Source organism: Vulpes lagopus, chromosome 2, assembly GCF_018345385.1.
Source record: "Vulpes lagopus strain Blue_001 chromosome 2, ASM1834538v1, whole genome shotgun sequence".
NCBI classification, from domain to species: Eukaryota; Metazoa; Chordata; class Mammalia; order Carnivora; family Canidae; genus Vulpes; species Vulpes lagopus.
In genome coordinates, this window is record NC_054825.1 from 33,711,619 (window position 1) to 33,731,638 (window position 20,020).

Sequence of the window (20,020 nt, forward strand, 5' to 3'; positions counted from 1 at the left end):
CCCCACTTCCAGGTACCCTTAGAGGGCACCCACTTGGCTCCATGGAAGTCCTCCCCTGGTTGTTAAGAACGGGACAGTGTCAGATCTGGTTCACAATCCTCTGTCAGAGACCCCATAGTACTGCAGCAAGAAGAGGTCACCCAGTCCTTCCACTTTTAAAGTAGTTAAATCCTTAGCGTTTTTGTTTTTTTAAAAGTCTTCCTTTCTTACTGTACCATATAAAAAAAGATAAAATCAAGGCATTTTCTTGGCATGATGGAGTAGGGGGCCCAGGACCTTCACATTCCTTTTCCCTCCCTCATCATTTGATGTTGCTAACACACCATTCTCAAACTCTAGGGTCCTGTGGTTTAACTTCTGCTTTTGCAAATGAAGAAACTGAGGCCTAGAGAGGGGACACTGTATCCAAGCCCCACAGGGAGTGTCAGGCCACGCACTCTGTGCTGCAGAGGTTACATGGAGAGGTGACAATGGGACAGTTCCGTGCCAGCTGCATTCATTCACACTCCCTGCATTTAGTCTTTGCTCTCACCCGGCAGGACAGGCATCTTTCAATCCTTATACACCCAGTTTGGAGGAAATCTGGAAGTAAAGTAATTTACACCAGGGACACAGCTGGCAAGTAAGGTAGCCAGAATTTGAACTTCAGTTCCTCCAACTCCAAAGCCCGTGCTCTTCTCCCTACAATGCTGCAGATGGAGTGCCACCTGGATGCTCCAAGCCAGAATCCCAAAGTGATCGCCCCGGGCCACTCAACCCATCCTTGCCCACTCCCCGCCCCTGCCCCCAGGTTCCAGTCTGAATGTAGTCTCAGGCAGCAGGAGTGAGGAAAAGCACTCCATCAACCTGAACTTCTACTCCTGTGCAAGGCCAGAGATAAAAATTATCTGAACCACATACCAGGCACACCTTAAGACCAGCCCATGCTTCCCTAATCGGACAGTGTTACTGAGGCCACCAAATTCCACGTGGAGGAACAGGAGGAATTGAGGAAAAAGGAGCATTCCATTTGAACACTGACCTTTCAAAGCTAAGAGACCCAGCCACAGTTCCCTTGGAAATTCCGTTTTATCTCAGTTACTTCTAAATTCTAACTAATTCTAACTAAACGCTGCCTCTGCATCCTGTCATAGAGCACAGCCAGGTAATAAGGCACTATTCTAAGCGGTTCACACACATCAATTAAACAATCCTATTATTGAGGTCTACCTGGGGCATTGAAAAGTTGCCTGAGGTCACGCAGCTCCTGGTGGCAGAGCCAGGATTCAACCCCAGGCAGCCTTTAAGCTCATGCCCTTAAGCACTATGCTGCTTGCCTAGCACATAAATTCCTAAACTACTTATAGTGAGTCCCCGGGGCTACACCAAATGGGCAAAATGAGTCTGGGTTGGTCCCTTGGGTGAGTTTATTGGCATGGTCTCGTACAGAGGAGTGATGCCTGCCCCTGTGACCCCTCAGTTCTTGCCCAAGGAGGAACTGTACATGCCTCCGCTGGTGATCAAGGTCATCGACCACAGGCAGTTCGGGCGGAAGCCCGTTGTTGGGCAGTGCACCATCGATCGTCTGGACCGCTTTCGTTGTGACCCTTATGCAGGAAAGGAGGATCTTGTGCCCCAGCTAAAAGGTAAAATGCATGTCTATAAATATCATTTTGGGCTTCTTGTGTGTGATCTGATTTAATCTTTACAAACTTCCTCAAGATAAAAATGCAGATGAGGAAACAGATTTACGGTGGGCCATGTAACTTTCTCAAGCTAGTTAGTAAGTGGCAGAGCCAAATTTGGATTCCCACCTTGTCTTGGGGAGGATCCAATGCTCAAACTGTTACCTTCTGAAGTAACCTGTCCTTGGCTGAACATAAATAATGTCTCTTCAGGAAATGTAAAGTACTTCCTAAAGTTGTCATACAGTTAAGCAGAGAGGACAAACAAGAAAATGAGTGGTTCAGTCCAGTGTGATAAGTGTTTTGGTGCAGAAATACAGGGGTCCCCCCATGAGCCCTGAAGCAGTGGGAGGATTTTTATTTCGTATTGCTTTCCATCTGTTGTCCTCATTAACACATCCCATTATTATGATGTAATTTTTAAAAAGATTTTATTTATTTATTTATTCATTTATTTGAGAGAGAGAACAAGCACAAGCAGAGGGAGCAGCAGGCAGAGGGAGAGTGAAGCAGACTTCCCGCTGACCAGGGAGCCTGATGCGGGGCTCGATCCTAGGACCATGAAATCATGTGAGCTGAAGGAATACACTTAACCAACTGAGCCACCCCAGGTGCCCCTATTGTGATGTTCTTTGAAAAATATTATTTCATTGTTGCCCATGGAGGAAAAACTGACACCCGCTGAGTTTAAATGACTTGCCTTAGGTCACATGATTAAGTAGATGATAGAGCAAGGCATAATACTTACCTTAGGGCTCCAAAGAAATAATAGTTAATGAATAGCATTTTGCTATTGCCTACTCAATAATGACTTATTTTTAGCTTATTATGTGCAGGGTCCATGTTCAGGGCTGGGAACTGGGTCACAACAGTGAACAAGGTAAGGTCCTAGGACCCCTGGCTATCATGAGATTAGGAGAATTGGCACACACTCATCCAACTGATCATTGGTGCCTCAAGACCAAAACAGATGTCTCCTGTTTAAGCAGCTGCACTGCTCAACCAGTTCTGTTTAATCTTCTAGAAGGTTTGGTATTGATTTTACAGAGCATCTGAAACTCATCTGTTACGTGGTTCTGAACATGCTGTATCCCTGATTCAGAGAAGGGGAAAAAATAAAATCCACAATCACACTGGGCAAAAAAAGCCTACATGAGTTTACCCAGAAATTTCCCATGCAGAGCGTTTTGTGTTGAATTGATAGTACCTAAAACAGCAACACTTTTTATAACAACAAGGATTACTGTAACTGCAGCATTGTTTTATTTGGGGTTACTAAATGGAGAGAAACTGTTATCCTAGCATTTTTCCTAGTGCTTTCATGGGACAAGGTTCTTTGATCCAAATATGTGAAATCACAAATTCTGCGACCTTTCTCTGGCCTCAAGTGCGGATCTATTGGTGTCTGTTGGTCAGGGGGGTGGGCAGGTTGGGTTTCAAGCAGAGGTCTCTGGTTAGGGACTGTAGGTAATTATGTGAAGTGTGGTCAAGATTTCAGAGAGCTCTTCAAAGAGGAAAATCCTTAAGGAGTATGAGGCAAGGCATGGGGGGGAGGGGGCGGGGAGCATAATGTTCCCAAGACTAGAATCTATTATTTTAGAGCAATCTGGTCCTTTCTTAAAACCAATAATAGATTAAGACTTGAGGAATGTATTTGGCTGGCCTAATGTTGGAAGCATACAGAATAATGTTTTCCTCCTGTCCTTGAGGCTGTTGCCGAGAGGCTGGTAAAGCAGAGAACTGGTAAGAAGGAACTTGCATACAGTTGTGTTACTGCTTGCCTGCCCGACTGGCTGTCACCTTCTGTGTCGTGGCAGTTGTTAGAGGTTTTGAGGGAGCCCATCTTAGAAATGCAGAGAGTGCTGATAGATATGGGGGCTTCTACTTGGATGTAAAATAACTTAGCGTAGCAACTGGAGTATCATAGATGTTCAGTACTTGTCGGTCTCCCCAGCCTCCCCAGTGGCACCCTGATCTTTTCCAACATTCGTTGAGCATTTACTCTGCTCTGGCCGCTGATATGTCAAAACACAAGCTTTAGGGTCAAACAGCCCCAGTTCACCTACTTCCACTTCCTCTGTGTTTAACCTGAGGCAACTAACTTGCAGTCTCTTAGCCTTGGTTTGTTTAGCCTTTATAATGGGGATAACAGTGCATAGTCTACAGGATTATTGAGGAATTAAATGAGATAAAATACATAAAACACTTAACCCACCGCCTGGCACATAGTACCTACCTAAAAAAAAATGTGTTTTCCCTCCCCTGCTTTATGGCCTTCCTGGGTGGGTTAAACAGAAAGTTCTTTTGGCTTGGCAGTTCCTTCCAGCTTGGTGCCAGCCTCCTGTTGAATGTCTGACTACCCAGTGCTATCTGCCATAAAGAGTGGCCATATCCCTTACCCACACCCCTGCCCTGGGGCTAAGGCTTTGGTGGAACCAAACTGGGTGGGCCCAGGGGCTACCCTTGAGTTCTTACTCTAATTCCAAAGCCGAGGGCCACAAATACAGTTGATCCTTGAACAACAGCAGGGGTTAGTGGTGCTGAGCTCCTGCAGTCAGAAATCCATGTCCAGCTTTGACTTCCCTAAAGCTTAACTACCAATAGTTTCCTGTTGACTGGAAGGCTTAAATAGCAATGACATAAACGGTCCATTAACACATATTTTGTATGTTGCATGTATTATATACAGTATTCTTACAATGAAGTAAATGGAGAGAAGAAAACATTAAGAAAATCACAAAGAAGAGAAGATACATGTACAGTACATGTATGGAAAAAAAATCCACATGTAAGTGGACCCACACAGTGTTCAAACCTGTGTTGTTCAAGGGTCAGCCGTATTCTGGGAATTGCTTAAAGCCAGGGTGATGCCTTTTCCCTGTGTACACGTTATGGGAACTGGCACTGAATGAGCTTTTGCAACTTCAGACCTGAAATGTGCAACTATTCACCCTGCTTTTGTGTCTTGGGAACAGATTCTAAGAAACAGAGGAAACAGAGGCTTCTTTAGATGTAGGTTCCCTTCCCCGCCACCACATCCTCTAAAGACAGGTATTGACACCATTCTTTTTTGAGCACTTCCTATGTACAGGCACTGGGCTAATTGTCCAAGACAAGAAAAAAAATGGGCCACATCATTCCTTAAAAATGTCTAACCCTACATCACGTTTTGGGGAAAGTAATGAGTTACTGGGTCACCTTCTCCATTCAGGTGCGGTCCTCTCTTACTCAGTAAATCCCACCCACGCATAAACTCTGCCTTCCCACTGTGACTACTGAACTTGAACTTGGACTAGAATGTTCACTACTGTATTTTTCTAAGCATCTTAGGTGAGAAATTGTTTGTCTTGCAGCCTCCCTTCTATCTACCCCGCCCTGCCGGGATGTCATTATCGAAATAGAAGACACCAAACCATTACTGGCTTCGAAGGTAGGTTTCAGAACTGATCATTGGATAATGTCAGTTTTATTTTCCAGGTGTTTAGGCATTGGGTATATTAGTCAAACAACCATTCAATGCAATTAAAAACCAGTTTATCGAGAAGATAATAGAATAAATAATCCAATTCTTACACTCATCAATAGTTAAGATGACATTGTGTAGACTAGTGTCCTCTACCCTGGATCACCCAAGATGCTTAAAATAATACCCAGACCAGGCCCTACCTACACGAGGAAGACGGGTCTAGTAGACATCAGTATATTTTAAAAATCTCTCCATGCAATTCTAATGTGCAGGCAGGTCTGAGAACCATTGGTGTGGACAGCCTGAATGATACCATTTGCTAGAAAGAGAAATTTCAAGAAACAGTTTATAACACAGAACATTCAGAAGAGGGACACACAAAGCAGAGCGGGTTTTTTTCCTCCACATGAAGGAGAAGTGTCATGGATTTTTAATGACCCAATTTGTCCGAGTATGGGGTATCTTAGATTTTTATACTCACTGTGGTTTTGAAGTGAAGAAATTGGTGGTGATGCTCACTCAGGACCCTATTTTAGAACCATTCCAGCCAATTCTACAAGAAGGAAAAGGAAAAAAAAATTTAAAGGTCTCAGTCCAGAAAAAAGAAAACATCAAATATCTCCCTGTTTGTGTTGGCATTTAGGATGGACTTTCACAGCATGTTTTAATGTGCATACTGGCCAAAGAATGCACATGATTGCACTTTAATATGTTATGTCCATAAACAGTGCCTTTTAAAAAATTCACTTCCTTCCCACTTCATTAAGCTCACTAACAACTGGACCATATTAAATGTGGTCTCCACAGCCAGCACTGCATAGCAGTGTATCTGATTCTGTTTCCTGGGAATCCTCCACAGTAACAAATGACAATACCAAATTTGCAAAACTACCACATTCACTTTGTAAACGACCTCACATATTCCCAACAAAACAGTAGTGGTCTAGAGAGAAATTAAGTATTGTATACTTAAGACCCTTTATGTACATTTTCACAACTGCTCTGGAAAAAGGCAGTTTAAGATCCTGTTCTATCATCTGTCTCCAGTTTCCCTACTTCATTGTCAAACAATTCTTTTTCACACCTGCTGCCTACACAGTAGCCCTACACGGAGTGGGGGATCAAGAGGAATGAGGCCAATCTATGCCGATAATCTCACTCATTTCTTAGTAATAGTTAACAGACGACTGGGTTACTGCAGCAACACATTGTAAAAGTTGAGTTTACATCCTGGTATCTGAGTTACAGCCTAACAGCTTTCTGAGGTTTCAGTGACCCCCAGTCAGTAGCAGGTCAAGTGGTCGGGAAGCAGATCATCAGAAGGTCACTGATAGTAGCCTAACACTGCGTCACAATCCTTACATCATCCGCCTCACATCATCTCACACGTAGGCATTTTGTCAACTCACATCATCATGAGAAGGGCAAGTTCAGCACAATAAGATATTTTGAAAGAGACCCCACATCCACATAACTTACTACACTATATTGTTAAAATTGTTATATTTTATTATTACTTATTGTTGATCGCTTACTGTGCCTAATTTATGAATTAAACTTTATGGTAAGTATGTATGTATAGGACAAAACATTGTATGTGCAGGGTTCCATACTCCCCACAGTTTTGGGCATCAGTTACAGGTCTTGAGAGGTATGCCCTGCAGATAAGAGGGGAGCACTATACGGAGAATGACTTTAATTCAGCTTGCTCTGCTAACACCTCGCTGAGGTCCACGTGTTAAGAATGGCTAGTTGGAACCTCCCTTAAAAAACTGGCTCCGCCTATTCCTCAGGGAAGACAGTACACATCTCTGCAAAGTCGAATGAACCAAGTTGAGCTTTGGAAGAGCCAATAACCAGCTTGCTGATGGGCATACATTACATGTACACGTGATGTATGTTTAATGGACATCTCTTACCACTAACACAATCTGGGTAAATTGAGAGAGAGAGTCAAAGCTCACTGTACTGTGGATGCATGCTCGAGGCTCGAGCTTTGGGTGACAGTCTCATGCTCACAGAAACTCACACCGTTACTGTGAGAACTGTGGGAGTTCTGAAGTGGGCTCAGCACTACCACCAGAAAGGTGAGAAATAAGTACTTGGGACAACCTGGTAAGTGCTTGCCAGGTCACATGGACATTCCTACATGGCCATTTCAACCATTACCTTCCAATTCCAGTGCTTAAGCAGTTTGTCAACAGCACTCAGCAAAATGGCTTCTCCAACGACAGTGCATGTATGTATGATAAGGAAATGCATGAGGCTGCTTGGGACTGGGGGAATCTTGGTCTGAAGACTTTCATTCTCCTTTCAGATTCCTTCTAATACTAGATTTTGGAGTGAAAGGTGATCTTTAAACAAATATGATTGTTTTAAGCCTAAGGGAGACTCTTACTGTGTAGATACCATAAAGCAAGTTACTTTGGTTGCTCCTGTTAACTTTTCTGCATGAACTATTGAGCAGACAGGTGTGAATAAATTCTCCCATATTAATCCTAACTTTTAAAATCAGGCATTTGTTTTGGGTTGTGCTTTCTAAATCACAAGCTATTCTTTTCTTTGAAATGATTTCAGATTGCTGAAAATAGATGTGAATAAACCGACTTTAAAAATCTTTTTTTAAAAAAATTCATGAACCATTTGGAATGTGAATGCACTTTGGGCCTCAAATTCCTCTCTCCAAAATCTCAATTTGGCTGTGATTGAACCTTTAATCCTGCTTTGGGATGAATCTAATATAAGGAATTATTACATCTGTCTGTCTCTCTGCCTCTCTTGGCAGTTCTGTGTGCTAAATAACCGTCACCCAGAGAACAGTGAGGGCACTTACAGAGGAAGCCCGTGGCCACCTCATACAACAGCTGTAGGGAGTGCCTGTAATGAGTTGTTCTCTCCTCACATGAAACATGAACTTTAAGTTAGGATTTCAGGAAGGGGGTCGAGATAGCAATCCCTCAGACCTCCCCTGAGAGTGAACTTGGGTGATGCACTGGCAGGCATGAGGCAAAAATTCAAGCCCCACATCCTAGTTCACCATTCTCTCATCTCTTGGATGTGCCTTGAGATCAGAGTTGGATTCTCCATGCAGAAGCTCAAATGGAAGCATTTGACCACAAGAAACTTGACATCTGAGAACAATTTTGATGGACAGATCTGTATCTGGGATTATAACAGAAGCATGGGGAGAAAGCAAGGAAAGGTTCCTATATGATGAAATTGCAGCCATACTAGACCCGAATATCTCATGACAGGAGTGTTGGAAGGGATAAGAATAAAGCCAAGTTGAGGAATACTTTAGGAGCTAAATGAAATGAAAAGTTTAGGGTAGGCAGATGAGCAGCTGCACTACCAGGCACCCCCACCCCACCCCTCCTGTCTTGGGACCACTGTGCTGGCAGACAATAAGATTATCTAACTCTTGAAAACATGGGATGGTTAGCTGCCTCCAGCCTTTTCATTCTAGTTTTGCTGATAATTCATTTACACATTTTCAGAGAAGAAACCAATAAGGTGTGTTTAATTATGAGATCATCTTGAATACTTTAAATAATTCATCAAAAATGTTGACAATATAAGGCATACATGAAAATTAATTTCTCCTTCTCTCTTTCTCTTCAAACCTAATGCTCCTGGGGTCTACATATCCATGTGACTTTATATGGTTTGCCCTCTTCCTGTACACAGCTGACAGAAAAGGTAACTATTATACATGCTTTGCTAGATTTAAGATTCATTTTAGATTTTCTGCCTACAGTGGATATGTGAAGAAACTTTTTTTAATCCAGGCTGGGCTGGGTTACTAACTATAAAGGGGAAATAATTGTGTGTGTATGTATGTGTGTGTACATACATATGGTACACAGATAAGATATAGCTTTTCTCGAGTGCTCCTTCCCCGTGCCTTCCACCCCCACCCAGACTGAATAAGCAATGAGTGCATCTGATGAGGCTCTATTCTTGTCAAATGTGTGAGTGGAATTTTAGCAGCCTTTTATAAACTATAGGCTTCTGCAGTTACAAAATGTTTTACGAGTGATTCTGATATGTTGTCCCTTCTGTGCAACCACGCACCACCCTTTTAAACCAGAGGTTCTGAACACTGGCCGCATGTTGGAATCACCTGGGGAATTTATGGAAGCATACTAGATGCCCAGGACTCACCCAGGCTCATTGGATTAGAATATCCAAGGATGGGTTAGGAGCCACTGGTCTAAAGGACCTAGAATGCCTCCCTGCTTTTGTTTCACATTTTATCATTTTTTATATATTTTTTAAAGATTTATTATTTGGAAAAGAGAGCATGAGCAGAGGGAGGTGCAGAGAGAGAGGGAGACAAGCAGACTCCCTGCTGAGTGAGGAGCCAGATGTGAAGCTTGATCCTAGGACCCCAAGACCATGACCTGAGCCGAAACGAAGAGTTGGATGCTTAACTGACTGAGCCACCCAGGACCCCACATTTTATCATTTTCAAAGCTCTTTCTCTAATGATCTTACTTGATTTCCCAAACAACTCTCTGGGGTAGATGGAGACAGGTAGTGTTATTATCCCACTCAGTAGATGAAGAAATTGAGGCTCAGAGGTATCAGACAACTTGTCCAAGCTGGCACGGCTTGTAACATGAGGATGTATGTGGCTTATAATATAAAGGATGTGACTTGAATTAGAGCCAGTTTTTCCATCTCTCAGCTTAGTTTTGTTTTATAATGCATTGCTGGCTAAAAAGGTTAAAGAAATGTAATAGTAGAAAACATAAATGGGAATTTAATTTATTTGTATATACAAATACCAAAACAACAGCATAAAAAATAAAATGAAACTAACGAATAGGTTGTGTTTATAGGATGTAAGAAATCATCTAGTATAGCTGTCAACATTAGAGCCAAACACATTTCATTGGCTGCCAACGATGATCATTTCACCTCCAGCTTCTGGGTAGAAGAATTGTGGATGCTGAGTCCATTGTGCATATAAACAAAAATGCTATAACGTTCCCTGTTTCAAGTTTAGAAGTATCTATTTCTCTTGCCTATTACATATGGGGTTTCTGCATTGATTGGAAATCTACATCAACACTAAAGATGTTTCCATTTGGATGTGTCTTTCATTAGGAGGAAGAAATCGTTGACTGGTGGAGTAAATTTTATGCTTCCACAGGAGAACATGAAAAATGTGGACAATATGTTCAGAAAGGATATTCGAAACTCAAGGTACCTGAGCCTATGCTGTTGTGTGTGAAGGATCGGCATCCATTAAAACAGACCAAAAAGTCCAATGGAGGGTGCTGATGGGGAAGGGCCAGGAGCACCCCTGGCTTCCTGGAGCGTCCTCTTGTAATGGGCTTTGGCTTTGCCAGGATTCCATGAGCTTAAGGACAGCTGTTATATGAATCTCACTTTGGGGCAGGGGGCTGATGGAGGGTTGGGAACGGGTTGGCACCACACTAATTAGGCCAAAAATTATCCGGTTTGACCCAGGGAATCCTAAAAAGCCATACTCTTGCAGAATAGCATGAAATGTCAACATTTCTCATTCTGTCCTCCAAATGGGCATCATGCCTCATTCTGTCCTCCAAATGGGCATCCATTTCATTAGCTGAAATTTTGATTCTGTTACATGAGTGTAACATTCCATCACAAATATTCCATGCAATCATGGGTGCATGTTTCCAGAGGAAGGCAAACTGTTGAGCTAGGCAGATCTGGCTATCTGTGATCTCCTGGGCTAATGTTTTGAGTTTCCAATTCCTCATTCCAATTTTTAGATTGTAATTAATGCACTTAAGTAGAAGCAAATGTTAAAGTTTTCAGAACATTGCATGGGGAAAAAATCTTTAAAATGAGAAATATGTAGCCATTAAAATGATTTTCCCCATCAAAGTAGAAAACCCCCACATATTTTCATGTTATCATCATAACATCTCAGTGCAGCTTAAGAAACACCAGCATGTAAGAACCACCAATTTAGAAAAATGATCAAACTGGTCAAGTAGGTCAGTCCCAAATCTACCCTCCTTCCCTCTTTCTCATTCTTGTTCTTCCTCTTCTTCTGTTTTTTTTTTTTTTACAGAGGTATAATTTACATATACTATTCTATTCAATGGGTCGTGATAATTATATACATCTATGTAAACCACCCCCTAAAACAGGGCAGAGAACAGTTCCATTACCAGAGTGAACTCCTGTGCACCCTTTTCCAGCCAATAATCCATACTCCCCCATCTCTCCTGGAGTCAGCTGATCTGGTTTCATCACCATGGATTGCTTTTGCCTGTTTTTATACTCCATATAAATGAGCTCATACTATATGTATTTTATGTGTGTTTGGCTTTTTTAGCCCAATACTGTCATTCTGAGATCCATCCTGCAGTCCTGTGTATCAGTAGTTTGTCCCTTCTTACTACTGAGCAGTAGTTCATTGTATGGATAGACTGCAGCATGGGTATCCATTCTCCTAATGGTGAAGCTGCTTCAGACCTTCTCGTACCATGTGGACATGTTTCCATTTTTCTTGGATAAAAACTTAGGAATTCAGTCTCTGCATCATAGAATAGCTGGATATTTAACTTGATAAGAAACTGCCAGATGTTTTCCCCAAGTGGTTGTACCATTCTACATTTGGGCCAGCAATGTGAGGGTTCCAGTTGCTCCGTCCACATCCCCATGCCCACTGGTATTGTCAGTCTTTTTGATTTTAGACTCTACCTGTATTTTAATGAGAAATTAAGAATCTGTTGATGGTTTTCAGATATATGATTGTGAACTAGAGGATGTAACAGAATTTGAAGGCCTGACAGACTTCTCAGATACTTTTAAGCTGTATCGAGGCAAATCAGATGAAAATGAAGATCCCTCTGTGGTAGGAGAGTTTAAGGTGAGTAAAATGTAGGATTTTGTGCTGTTTCAAATCCACCTTTAATTCTTTATAGACTTAGGATAAAGGACAACCAGCCTCTGGGGCAGGGACCTGTCCTCTGACATCTGGAGGACGCTAGAAGCTAATGACAAGAAAAGGGCCCCTGGGGTTGGGGGTGGAACCTTCCAAGCCAGTCTGTTCCTGTCTCTCGCCCTGCCCCTGCCATCCAAGCCTGAGTCCTGCAGCTTGAGCTTCTCCAAGCCCCCGTCTCTCTTCCCTATATCCTGCCTCCTCCCAGGCTTTCCGCAGGTGACCTGCAGCAGCCTCCAGATCTCTCGTCCTCACCACTTTTCTGTCCACTCCAGTTTATTCCCCATGCAGCCAAATCGAATCCTGTTTCTTAACTACTGAAAGATGTTGGGTTTCCAGGGCTCAAGTCTCCACTCCTTCCTGAGGCGGAGCTGGACTTTCACAAGCCACTCAGCTCCCAGGCCCCCATGCCCTGCCGCTCAGGACCTCTCCCAAGCCCCAGACACACCTTGTCCTCTCACAACTTGGAGCCTTGGGACAAGCTCTTCTGCCTTCCTCTTTGTGGTTGGACAAACTCCTACTCATCCCTTTCAAGGCCAGCTCAAGTGTCACATTCTTTGTGAAGTGCTCCCTGATTGCTTCTGGCGGATTGACTCACTCCTGCTCCGGGCTCCCACAGGTCTGGTTCCAGCCACCATTAAAGCACCTTTCATGTTGCACGTATGGGCTTTCGTTATGGCCCCACCCTCTGATTGCAGGTGGCAAATCCAGGCAGCGGTGCTGCTACTTCCTAATCCTTTCCAATAGCAGACGTCGCTAACCTATCAGGGCATTCTACCCTAGCCATACTCTCAACATCCTGTAGCTTCCCAGCAAGCAATCCAAGAAGGCCTGAGAGTCCAGCCTATTTCACATCCCTGTGCCAGACTGGATTCCTTGAGCTTCTTTTGGGATTCCCAATACCTGGCACATAGTACAATCAGTGCTTACTTCACACTGCTTTGCTGAATGAGTGTAGCTGGAACTAAGACCTACATGGTTTGAATCCAACTTGAGTGCTGGTTTCAGGATAAAGTATATGGCATGTCAAGCTGGCCTGATGGCTCCCTCATTCAAAAAAACACTTATTGTACCCCGGCGACATGCCTAGCCATGTGTTAGGTCTTGGAGACAGAGAGGAAGCTCCCAGTCTCATGAAGAATGCAGACAATAAATAGACAAGTAGAGGCAGAGGTCAGTGCTGCAACAGGGGTGAGGGCAGGTTAGAAGAGCAAGTTCGGAGACGTATCCAACCCAATCAGGGAGCTTTCCTGGAAGAGGTGACACTTTTTAGTTGAGACCTGAGGGATGAACAGGAGCTTCCCTGGGGGCTGGGAGGCTTACTGGGGTGACGCCAGAAAAGATAATCATCCTTTGTACTTTACTGGGTTTAAAATATAATCACGTTTATTCCTATCTTCAGAACACGTGCAGTTTCACTCCTCACCACCTCTTTTGCCACCGTACCGATCCAACACTTGCCTAGATCTGTGCCTGGTCTCCCTGCTTCGCCCTGCCCTTTCTCTCCCCTATGATCAGTTCAATAATTACTTTATCATCATTTCACACTCCCCACTGGAATTATGCAAAGTGTAATAGACATTGTTTCTTTCCCAAAAGGCAGCCCTCGTGACCCAACCCCATGGCCCCTGTGGCTGCCCTGAAGTGTACACGGTCGGGAAGGCAGGAAATTTCTGCCCAGACTACCATGGTCCTTGGGAGGATATCTGTGTGTCTTTCTCTTAGGGCTCCTTTAGAATCTACTCTCTGCCGGATGACCCCAGCGTGCCGGCCCCTCCCAGGCAGTTTCGGGAATTACCTGACAGCGTCCCACAGGAATGCACGGTTAGGATTTACATTGTTCGAGGCTTAGAGCTCCAGCCCCAGGACAACAATGGCCTGGTAAGAGTTTGGGTGTGGGGCCTTCTCCTGTAGCAAGATAATTACAGTCATCAGCCACAATAATTGTCATGTTCTTTCTTTTGGGGCGTCTGTTATCTCACTAGAGGAAAGATACTCTATCCAAACAATGTATTCGGGGGGATTGTCCCGATGGGGATTTATCTGAGAGCTTGAAGGGGCTTTGAATCCTCTGGTTCATGCTTCTCATTTTACAGATGTGACCTCAAGATTTGCTGGGTCCCTCCTCCCTGCCTCTACCTTTTCACCCCACGCCACTTCTCTGAAGGTAGCTGGCTGTGTGCCGCCCACAGGGGCATGTTGCTCAGACCTCAGCCGAGGTGCGAGCACCACAGCCACCAGCTTTTCATCACTGTGGGTGTGGAGGCTCACCTGAGTCCCAGAAACCGCCTTGAACTGCACCCCATGGTGACATAGCATGCCATCTGTTTTGTCTCTGCAGTGTGACCCTTATATAAAAATAACACTGGGCAAAAAAGTAATAGAAGATCGAGACCACTATATCCCCAACACCCTCAACCCAGTTTTCGGCAGGTAACGAACATTTCTAAACGTTTTCTGTCATTCATTTCTCATGGCTTAGCTGGTAAGGATGTGACATGTGCCAAGCACTGTTCTAGGCTCTGAAACTGTGACCATGACTTAGACAGATATTCTAAGCAGCAGAGCAGGTAGTAAGTGCCATGAGGAAAATAAAGCCAAGTCACGAGATGGGCTTCTCTGAGAGAAATTTGCTCTGAGCCAGGGAGGTCAAGGGAGCAGGGGGGCTGGGGGAGGGATGGCACGAACCCCAGAAGTCCAGGAAGTTTGCAAGCTCTAGGCGAGGAGGACAAGCGGAGTGCTTCCCTGTAGCAACGTGTTCATTCTCTCTCCCTGAATCCAGTCTGGGCCCTGTCCTCTGGGACATTCTGATTCCACCTTTTCCATGTATTAATGACCCTGTTGGCAAAGCTGAGGAGGGGGTCAGATGCCTTCTGTTCCTCAAGACTCTTGAAAAAGCTGTCGTTTCTTCATTGTTGCCACTTTAGACTTGTTTCTGGGCTGCCACACTGATCTCATCAAGGGAAAGAGATCCTCCTCCAGGGAAAGGCAAATCCAGGTCACCTCTAAATGGGACCCATATTGTTTAGTTTCAAACTGCATCCACATTTAATGATAGCTAATATTTGCTGAACTTTTAACTGAGTGCATGCACTCTGCTGAGCCATTTATGTGAAACATCTCAAAAATGTCACAACTTTGAGATGCAATTGTTCATCCCCATTTGATAACAGAAGAAACTGAGGCATACGGTGAACCAGTACCTCATGTGCTTGGCTGGTAAAAGGCAGACTTGGGATGCGCACCCAGGCCACCCGACCTCAGGGGCTGTGTGGTATCCATACTAGGCTCTCAGTGGCTGCCACCATGTCATTTTCATGTCCATGTCCAGCCTATCAGCAGGGCAGGGCCAAGGTCAGCAGCCCCACATTACGAATGAGGAAAACACAGTGCCAGAAATCTGTCGACAGAGCTAGTCCATGCTAGGGCCAAGATTTAGGTAGTAATTCCTGACCAAGCCCCAGGCCTTTCCAACACCCTTCATAATGCTTCATATTCATGGCAAAGCCATCATGTGTAGAAGAAATGTTCTTTCTGCTGTTATTTCCCAGAACCTTGCCAAACGGGAGAATACTTTGTTCTTATTTGATGTGTAGCCTATAGTTTACTTACTGGCTTTATTATCTTACCCATCCTCTCCTTTTCTACTCGTGCTTGTTGGTTTGTGTCCTTATGCATTCTCTCCTGTGTGCATGCATGTGTGCACGTGCACGCACACACACACACACACACACACACACCTTGAAATCTGTCACTCAGAGTCTCTAAGGTTCACACACACTCTTCTCCCTCATACATGCTCACATCCTATGACATACGCGCACACAGGACCTCATGTTCACTCAGCTCCTGGGCACATGCATTCACAGACCTGCACACACACACACACACACACACACGCACACACACACCTTGCTGCACACCCCAAAGCTGCGTGCTGGGGCCAGGGAATGGAAGTAATCCTCTGGCACGGCAATATGATCATTTTCCTTTTCTTCCGCTGATCCAGCCCTGAGGTCTAGACAGGAAAAGGCACGCAGGGCAGGAAGGAGGGCTCCATGTGAGGGAGACAGGGAAGCAGGGGAAAGCCAGCTTTTATGGGAGAAAGACGGCCCTGTCTGTATTGCATGTCTCAGAGGAGCCAAGCACAGGCTTAAGTGGCAGGAAAAGTCTTGCTCAGAGACACCCTGGGAGGAAGTGATGCTGTCAGGCTCTGCCAAGCCAATCCATGCCTGGTGTATATGCAGATTCTCTCCTCCCCAAGGAGATGTTGGCTTTGCAGCCTCTTGGATGGCTGTTGGTCCCTGGCTCGGTCTTAGGGGGGTGACTTTCTTCTCAGCAGAGACCCTGAGGGGTTCTAGGATAGGAATTCAGAAAGGAGCAACCTTTCCTATGTGCTCAGCCATCATTCAGCATATTCCTGTCACATCATAGCAACATCCAGATCAGAATTCAACAGAATGTATGTCTTCTATAGAATGTTAATTGGTATTCTAAGAAAAAAGTATTCCTTCATCAAACCAAGACACTCAGGTTGAAGATGACTGCAGGACTTCTCAGAGCCTTTAGTTTGACCAGAGGGACTCCAAAAGCAGTGGTTCTCAACCATATTTGACCAAAGAATTCTTTTTCTCAAGGGACACATCATATATTCTAGTTTAGAATCCAGTTCTAAAAATGTGATATTATGGGGCATGTGTAGATACAGGGCTTCATGTATGGTCATGATTCATTCGCCTTTTCTCATGTGGCTACCTGCCTCTCCATGCCCCTTCCTGGCCACAGCCATCTAGCGAAGCCCCTGAGAAGTTTGCTTCCAGGGCCCCAGTGGTTCACACCCTTATGCTCAAATGGATTAACATTCCTGGCTTTGGGGGCAGGAACTAGTCCACACACCAGAGTGCAAGGAGAAGGGAGGAGGCCTGGGGAGAGGAGGGATGAGAGAGGCCTCTCACACTTTCCCTTCACCAAATTTATGGAGCACCTACTATGGGACCCATACTTCTGTGGATGGTGCAAAGACCAAACCTCACCCATCCAGAGCTTATGCCATTCTGTTTATCATCCTTTCAGAAACTGCTCACCTGCCACAAGAATCTGAGATGTGTTTGCAGTTCAATATGAACTCTATAGAAAAGCCTTTAAGAAGTAACAGCAGACCAGAAGGCCTAGGTGGATGGAGGGACTGAGCCTTCTCGGCACCTTGCACATCACATGTGTTGGTGCACACCACTCACCACGCCCCTCCCTGGTGCTCTTATGGGGCAGTCAAGGATGTTCCGTGGGCTAGTGGTCTCTGTTGAGGCAGGGGGCACATAGTAGGGGCACAGAGAGAGGGCTGTAAATCAGGGTGCTGCGTCTTTAAACTCCCAGCTGGGCAGAGATGCCTGGGTGTCCCAGTTAATATGCATGTGATAATAATGTTAATAATATTATAATTAATCACTAGTATTATCATAGCTACAGGGTTTTCAGCCATGCAGTCATGCCAAATGCTTTCTAAACACTGCTCCGCCTGACCCTTACAACCCCAGGAGATGGTAGTTATTACTGTCACTATTTTACAGATGAGAAAACTGAACACAGAAAGGGTAAATAAGTGGCCTAGGGTCCCATAGCTAGTAAGCTAGGATCAATACCTCAGGGTTCACACATAGGTATTGAAAGCCGTGCTCTTCCCCTGAGCAAGCATATAACCTTGCATTGTTCTTATTACTAACATGCGCTGCTGCCAAGTGCCCCCACCCACTGCCACCCACCTGGCTGGCCCAGGCACCATGTTCTCCAGCAGCCGTAACCTCCACCCAGGGATTCTCTGCACAAAGCCCTGATTTTTTTTGAGGGACCTGGATAGAATCATGGAGATTCTAACTTTGCGTTTGTTGATTTAGAATGTATGAACTGAGCTGCTACTTACCTCAAGAAAAAGATCTGAAAATTTCTGTCTATGACTACGACACCTTTACCCGTGATGAAAAGGTGGGAGAAACAATTATTGATCTGGAAAACCGATTCCTTTCCCGGTTTGGGTCTCACTGCGGCATACCTGAGCAGTACTGTGTGTAAGTTGCTTTGGCCATGAATGTAGACAATTTTCTCCATCCAACATTAATATATGGGCACGCCTTGGTTCTCTACTTCAGTGCCTGCCTTCTGTGAGCCACTCCTCATTTGAGTCAGATACATACTGTTTTTAATAATAGGATTATCTTTGGGAGAATAGGGCCAGAGCATTACTCAACTCCAGGGCAATGCCCCCGCCCCCCCCCCCCCACTCCTGATCAATTTTGTGATGTCCCGCTTTCCCTAAGTGCTATTTGGCATATTCCCATAGTGTCTAATGAGATACGGCCTGCAATTTCTACTTTATGAACTTGCCTATTGTGATTACAGTTTGTAGACAAACCTCTCATTTTTGTGGAGGTGGAAATTCAGGGGTGGGCGGGCAGGGAAAGGATGAGTTGGCTGAGGCCAACCTAATTGTGGATTTTAGGTCTGAAATAGATTTCTAGGCAAAAGCCAAAGGGTAGAGCACATTCCCTGTTCCCTCGTTACATGGACACACCCTTAAGTGTATATGTGTGTCAATCTAAGAAGAACCTCTGTGCCCTGGAGTAACTCTGAGTGTGGAATGTTATTTACAGTTCTGGAGTAAACACCTGGCGAGATCAACTGAGACCAACTCAGTTGCTTCAAAATGTAGCCAGGTTCAAAGGCTTCCCACCACCCATCCTTTCTGAAGATGGAAATAGAATCAGATATGGAGGGCGAGACTACAGTTTGGATGAATTTGGTAAGTGCATAACCATAGACTGCAAGCTGGTTACAAAGTGTAGCAACCTATCTATATTGCGGGGCCCCGCTCTGGAGGGGGGGATGGACAGAGTAGTGCCCTAATTATACCACAGGATACCCCACACACAGGACTATCTAACAAAAGCCCCATTATACTAGGTTTTGCTGTCTTGTCAAGTGTCAAAGTGCACACATTTTCTCGTCTGTCTTATGTTTTACTTGCCCTTGGTCGTAGCCATTTGAGCTTTGAACACAAAGTTCTAGTAATTTCTATGTAATGCATGTTTAGCTCATAATTAAGCTCAAAAGTGCTCGGGTGGTAATGCAAGAATTTCTCTTCCAGTCTTCTTCCATCATTCTTCCAGCCCTTCTCTGAGAAGGCTCAGGGATGCACGGGGTTGGTTTGAAGAATCTTCTGAGTTCACATCTGGCTCATGTCTGAGCTTGGGGTCTTGCTCTTTCTCCAGCAGTAATTTATAATACACTCTGTCCTGACACATAGCCATCTAGCTGCGTTATAACAAAGCCTGAAATAAGCTTAATAGAGCATAAGAGCTGTGATGTAATTCAGTGTTTTGTAGGGAGAGAGGGCTTCCAGGAGTGGGTGGCAGTGGAGCTTGCATTGGAGGGTGGACAGGATATCCAGAGAAGGCCAAATACAGACACATGGGAGTAAAGGTGCTTCCCTGATCCTCAACTGTTTATTCTTGACATTGCAAAAAACTATATTTTGTCCTTCCATTTGAAGAGGACTTAGTCAATATCAGGAATGATTAGATGCTTAGGAAATGTTGATGCTGCTGTCAACATAAGAACTTGCAAAAGGGATTGGGAATCAACTGGCAAGTAACATGGTGTCATAGTTAAGAATACCCCTCAAATAAACAACTCCCCCCAAACTGTCTCAGTCATAAGGCTCATTCCAGTTACTATTGTTACCTAACAAAGCACCCCAAAACTTAGCGGCTGAAAAACACCTATTTTGTTTTGCCCACAGTTTTGCGGGTAGGAATTCAGGAAGGGCTCACTGGGCAGTTCTCACCTGACTAGCTCATGTGGTTGGTTGCTGTCAGATGTTGGGGCAGGGGAGAGCTATAGCTATCCAAAGGTTTGACCGAGCTGGGTGTCCAGGATGCCTCGCACACATGG

General features: G+C 44.6%; 1 protein-coding gene across 2 annotated transcripts in view; it reads left to right on the forward strand.

The window, feature by feature from the left end:
- Nucleotides 1–20,020, forward strand: part of MYOF (myoferlin) — a 143,134-nt gene that overhangs the window by 107,540 nt on the left and 15,574 nt on the right. Inside the window, exons 37-46 of one of the 2 annotated variants that reach the window (XM_041744274.1) lie at nucleotides 1,460–1,625; nucleotides 5,018–5,094; nucleotides 7,313–7,369; nucleotides 8,818–8,829; nucleotides 10,243–10,341; nucleotides 11,879–12,004; nucleotides 13,802–13,957; nucleotides 14,418–14,509; nucleotides 17,968–18,138; nucleotides 18,721–18,869. In XM_041744274.1, coding sequence (XP_041600208.1) covers nucleotides 1,460–1,625; nucleotides 5,018–5,094; nucleotides 7,313–7,369; nucleotides 8,818–8,829; nucleotides 10,243–10,341; nucleotides 11,879–12,004; nucleotides 13,802–13,957; nucleotides 14,418–14,509; nucleotides 17,968–18,138; nucleotides 18,721–18,869 — 1,105 coding nt within the window. The remainder of the gene's footprint in view (nucleotides 1–1,459; nucleotides 1,626–5,017; nucleotides 5,095–7,312; nucleotides 7,370–8,817; nucleotides 8,830–10,242; nucleotides 10,342–11,878; nucleotides 12,005–13,801; nucleotides 13,958–14,417; nucleotides 14,510–17,967; nucleotides 18,139–18,720; nucleotides 18,870–20,020) is intronic. The other variant, XM_041744275.1, reaches the window with a different exon arrangement.